The 6,000-nt window shown below is 49.5% G+C and overlaps 1 protein-coding gene across 1 annotated transcript in view; it reads right to left on the minus strand.

The window, feature by feature from the left end:
* Fa2h (fatty acid 2-hydroxylase) overlaps positions 1-5,768 on the minus strand; it is a 49,398-nt gene extending 43,630 nt beyond the window's left edge. Inside the window, exon 1 of the mRNA XM_026399263.2 lies at positions 5,499-5,768. Coding sequence (XP_026255048.1) covers positions 5,499-5,768 — 270 coding nt within the window. The remainder of the gene's footprint in view (positions 1-5,498) is intronic.
* Positions 5,769-6,000: the final 232 nt, after the last annotated feature.

Consider the following 6,000-nt stretch of genomic DNA (forward strand, 5'->3'; position numbering starts at 1 on the left):
GGAGGCTAGGCAGCCGAGTGCACGATTCCATCTCTGTACAGTTCACAGGCAGGCAGGCGCAAGTGGTGACAATGGGGAGCATAGTGGCCGCCTCTGGGAGGCGCTGTTGGCTGGGAGGAGGCAGGAGCCCACCATAGGTGCTGAGACGGCCTTACATCTGAATCTGGGTGGTGGTGACAGAAGGGCTACCTGGGTTTAAAAAGTCACCAGGCTGTATATTTAAGCTTTGTTCACTTTTCTGGGAAATGAGAAGCAAGAGAGACCAGGAATGGAGACTCAGAAGTAAGGATGAGGAATACAGGTGGTTTGGTAGGCAGATTTCCTCCCTCTTGTCTGTCCCAATGGGGACATTGTCTGGAACCTGTATGTTACTTTACTTGTCAAAAAGCACTTTACAGATGTGATTAATTTAAAGATCTTGAGATGGAGGATTATCTTAGAGTATTTGGGTGTGCCCATTGTAATCACAGGGTACTTATAAATGGAAGATAGAAACAGAAGAGTCAGAGTAGGAGATGTGATGATGGAAGAGGCGCCCCAGGGGGGCATGAGTCAAGAAGTACTGGCAGTTGAGACGGTGGATGAGGCTAGAATAGAGCTTCTAGAAGGAACATGGCTCTGCTGCTCATTTCTGACTTCTCTCCTCCAGAACTATAAGAGAATAAATCTGTGTTGCTTTAAGTCACTAGGTTTGTGGTATGTAATTATAGGACCAAAAGAAAATGGATTCATGCAGAAAACCAAAAGAGTAAGGCATCCAGAAGCCAAGCAAGGAAGGAGTAGCAAGCAGGGGCAATGGTCAGCTTGTCAGGAATCACTGCCAGGCCAGATAAGGTGAGGTGAGAACTGACTACCAGGTTTGGGGAAGTGAGGGTGGGCTTAGAGAGATTGGGGATCTTCTTACCTGTCTACATAAATGAAGAGTACATACAGACCAATGACGAGTGTGTGTCACAAGAAAAAAGAAGGAAAGGGAGGATGATGGGTGCTACTCAGGCATCTGTTTGGGTTACTTCTTGGGAGTCTTTCCAAAGATGGTTACTCTTGTGTTTCTGGGATTTCTGCTCATTTTTTTTTCGTTTTTTTTTTTTCCCAAAGAAACCTAGTTTCTGACCTTCTCTCTCAACTCTAGGTCTTGAAGCTATTTGCTGGATTCTGGGGGTGATAGTAGGCAGCTCTCCCGGGATCCTGCTTACTCCAGGGTGGGCATGGAATGCCAGTGACTTGGCCCCTGATGCTTTGTCAGTGGAGCCTGGCTTTATCTTCCACGTAAGACTTGGCTGACACTGCAGCTGGCCACAGCCCAGAGGTCCCAGGCAGGTAGTGAAGGGCAGTGACTGCTGACTGACCAGGCAGAGTCCACCTGAAGGCCCTCTGGCAGGCCAAGTGGATCTCAGTCCCTTTGGACTAGGCAACATCTCATCACCATCCACACTACAGGTGGGGGCAGTTTAGCAAGTTCCCCCAAGCATCCACTTTAATCTGAGTTCTCAGCTCAGACCAGCTTTCCAAGTTGGGCTGTGCTGGAGATGCTCTGGGACCTGGGGTAGGGTGGGAACCTCAGGTTTTCCTGCACTTAGATCTCCTCCCTATTGTCCATCCCCATTTAATTACTCAAGCCCTGAAGCTCTGAATGGTATCCCAAAACCTGGCAGAACCACACATGGTAGAATCTGCAGAGTTCCCAGATACTCGGAGACAGAGACGCTGTGGGATTAGGTCATGGTGACCAGAGACCTTCAGACATGAGGTTACCCCAATACCTGTGGCTGGAGTGTTGTATCTGGGAAATCTTTCTCCACTGTATTCTCAAAGAGAGGACTTTTATCCAGATGGCCTCTGGATAAGACCTCTCGAGGTCTATTTTAATAGTTTTATATTTATTTTAAAAATAGAAATAGAAAGTATGAGCCATTCTCTGACAGTTATCTTTGTGGTGGCAGGTTTGGGCTTGGAAAAGGACTCTGGTGAGATTGTAATGAAAGTTGACTACAAAAATGCACATTCACAGGTTCCTCACATATAATTTCATATCTCTCATCAATTCCAGAAACAATCCACAGAACATAAGGATTAAGATGTCCTGCTCTGCATGTTTTCCAAAATGTGACATATACTCCACTGGTGGAGCCCAAGATAATTTAGGGAACACAAGGATAAGCATTTCTCTTTTAGTAGTTTTATATTTATTTTAAGAGTTATATAAAGTCTATGACTTCACTGGTCTTATCACCTATGGTGAGTAAATGGTAAAATTAAAAGTGAGTTAATATAAATATTAAATATATTAGTTCAAGTGAAATGCCAATTAGGACAGAACTGTGACAGCCATTCATGGATGATCAAAGTTTAGAAAACATGGTATCTATCTTGTTTTTCTATTTCTTTTTCAAGCAGTGCTGGTTGCAGCTCAAGAAATAGACTTCATGTCCACATTGGAAGAACACTGTTCTTACTGCTTGGGGTGGGAGCTTGATCCTGTTGGCCCCTGAGAGGACAGGGAGGATGACAAGAGGGCCAGACTTCCCAGCTCAGCCATGGCCTTTTACTCGCTCAAAGTGGGCAGCTCAGCTTCCCCAAGTTCAAGGCCATGGCCACAGCAGAACTTGTCTCATTCTCCTCACAGCATGTTAGCTCAAACAAGTTTGACTTGTTTTATGTATGTGGCTTCATGTGAGTGTGAATGTGTGTGTAAGTGCGTACATAGAGGGGGTGGGGCAAAGTGGGGAACAGGGGAAATGAGCAAGGCAGGGGCCTTCTCCTTAGAAGAGCCAGTATGTTCCCATCCTAGGACTAAGCTAGGGAAGAAGGACCCCTACAGGGGCACCATTCAGAAATGAGCCCCAAACCACAGAGCTAGTCCATGGCACTTACCTCTTGCTCCTCACACTAGAGGAGCAGGTGGGACTCTCACCTCAACAGGTATTAGCACCCCTGGTCCAGAAGGAGATGAGGGACATGGTGAAGGCAGCCTTGGGGTTGCTAGGAGAACTTAGCTAGAGAGAAGAACACGAAGTCTCCTCTCCATCTAGATTTTTCTCCAAAAGGATACCCCATCCCAGATTTCTCCTCTGACCACCTCTCTCCCCAAATTTAAGGAGAACCTTATTCTTTGTACTAGTTCTAGATTAGAACTCTTTTCAACAGAAACTGACAGGCACTGGAGAATGGGAGGACTGTGGCCATGGGTCAAGTTTGGGCCACGAGTTTTTGGTGCACTGTTACCTTTTTAGTTTTCTCCACGTTTTCAGGTTGGGGCCCAGAAATAAGGACGCCTGCAACATGGCCACAGGGTGAGTACAGGGGTAGGAAGCAAATGTGGACTCAGTATTCCCTCTGAGTCCTCCCCAAGAGTCAGGCAAGGCAAAACAAAACCAAACCCTAGTGCTGGGTGGTTGGCACAGTTGGCAGGTGGGGTCATTCAGAGCAGCTGGCCAAGAGTGACATTGGGAAAGGGACTAAGAGGAAAGGCTACACCTCAAGGCTCCTGTCTGTAAGACACATTACAATGCAGGTCAGGACCCATGAGCCATCACAAGCCTGGCAGTCTCTAGTATTCTATTCTGATCTCAGTTTTATCTATGGCTAAACCTTCGGCCCCTTCATCAGGACCTGACACCAAGCATCAACTTCCAAGATTAAATTGGGCTCCCACTTCAGAATGCCAAATCCAGGCATTTTATCTTTGGAAGTCTCCCAAATTTGTACCCATCTCCCCCATCACAGCCCTTGCAGTACAAGTCATACAGTAGCTTTCTGTCTGGTCTCCTCACAGACACTTGGGCTCCCTCCATTCCTTCTTGGCACTGCAGTGAGGTTACTCATCCAAAGATGCAAATCTGACCATGCCACGCCCCTGCTTGAATCCCTTCCCTGACTTCCAATTCTTCTATCGTCAAACCCCCAATTCTGAGCACAACCTATGGGCTCTGTGTGATCTGGTCTCTGCTGATCCCTGGCCTCCTTCCACAACCTTCTCCTTGCCCACCAGTCTCTGGTCACACAGGTTTTATTTCTGTCCCTTTCTCTTCAGAGCCTTTGCACATGCTGTTCCCTCTGTCTGGAATGTTCTTCCCAGCACCTGCCTGGCTAAGCCTCACCCATCAGTTAGCTCTCCATGTAAATGTTGCTTTCTCAAGACAGCTTTCTCTGAATCCCTCCCCTCAAGATCTATACTTGATTACACAATGTAATTAAATAATTGTCATGTGATTAGTATGCCCCCCCACACCAGCTGATTTATCCTATGAAGAGAGGAACCATATTCTTTTTGTTAATTGGTACCCACCTGTACCTAGCCCAGTGCTGTTAACCCATTAAGAAACCAAGTAAGTTACTGAATAAATGCTGAAGAATTAGGCAAGATGGCCCAAAAGGAGCTACCCAGAATAGTGAGTGGCAAAGATATGAAAGCAAGAGCCAGCAGTGGGGAACAACTGTTGGTTTATATACAAGCATGATAGCCCCAGTGTCACCAGTCCTATGCCCAGGCTTGGAGAACAAGGAATCAGCTCACTTCTGACTTGAGTCCACCTGGAGCCCTGTGGATAGGGATTGTGTGCCTTGCCTGCCAATCCTTAGGATGGAGACAAGGTTGATTTTGCAATCAGATGCACTTGGCTTTTCCACTAACTAAATGTTTGACCTTACACATGTAGTAGTCTCTCTGAGCCTGCTTCCACATCCTAAAATGGGGTTAACCAAACCTACCCGGATCTACTGAAGGTTTAAATATCACAATGAGCCCACATTCATTATACAGCAGTGTGCAGCTTAGAACACAGCCTGGGTCCAAAGTGCTAATCCGTTTTCCTCAGCAAAACTGGCAGATGCCTTTCATTTCACTCTTCCACACCCACACCATCATGCAGGATAAGAAATAAAGGGACTTCTGAGGAGTTGGAAGACACCGTCCACACAAAACACTGTGGGGACCTCTCCACCCACCCAGGGGAGCTCTGGCGCAAGACTAGCCTTCCTCCACCCCAGGAAATGCAAGTTAGTTTGCAGAGCTTGGGATGCTGTGTCTCTTTGAAGCAGGAATGGGGTGGTATGGGAGGGATAAACAGATGAGCCTTGAAATCTATAATTCAAACAAAAACTAGAGGAGCTGCAAAGACAGAGAGGCTGATAAGGGAAAAGGAAGGAAAGACTGGAGTTGTTGGGGCTGGAGAAAGAAACAGGGATCCAAGTTGTCAGAGTTGGATCTGCAGAAGGAACAAGTTGGAAGGATCAGGTAACTCGGGAGGTGGACGAATTTGAGGATGGAGGTGGGTTAAGTAGGTAAGGCTGGGAAGCAACAGCAAGCTCCTGGTGAAAGGAAGGAGGGCAGTGACCTGTTACCTGGAGAGAAGAGAGGGAAAGCAGAGGGAGGGGAGGGCGGGGGCTGTCACCTTGCGTCCTCCTAGAGGGCAGGTGCTCCGGACTCGCCCTCAAATGGAGAGCTGGGGGAGGGGTGGGAGAAAGGAGAGAAGGGTGTGACTCCAGTCTGGCAGTACCTGCAGGTCCCCTCGCAGCTCGCCCACGTAGAACTGCTCCAGCCAGCGGCGTGCGTTGTCCGAGTGTCTGTGAGGTGGTCCGTCCAAGTCGGCGCTGATGTCCTGACCCGCCCGCGATCGCAGCAGCTGCTCGCCCCCAGGATGGTGCCGCACGAAGCCGGTGAGGTCGTAGAGGCGGGTCCCGCGGCGGACCCAGCAGGCACCGGCCGCCAGGCGCCGCTGGACCTCGGCGAGTGAGAAGGAGGCGGCGGGGGGCGGAGCGGGGACCATGGCTGGAGACCGGAGCTCGCCGCTTGAAGTCCGGGCGTCTGCTCGGCGGCCGCCCAGCGCGCCTCTAACATCCCGGGAGCCCAGCGGCCGCAACGGGCCCGCCGCCACCGCACCTGCTCATTTGCATGCCGCGCTCCCATTGGCTGCTTCGCGGGACGAGGCTGGAGCTCGGACGGGCCCCCTCCCCATTCGCCCTCAGGAAGACCCGGCGCGACCCGAGTGGGGCGGGCCG

The sequence above is a fragment of the Urocitellus parryii genome, chromosome 15 (assembly GCF_045843805.1).
Source record: "Urocitellus parryii isolate mUroPar1 chromosome 15, mUroPar1.hap1, whole genome shotgun sequence".
Lineage (NCBI taxonomy): Eukaryota > Metazoa > Chordata > Mammalia > Rodentia > Sciuridae > Urocitellus > Urocitellus parryii.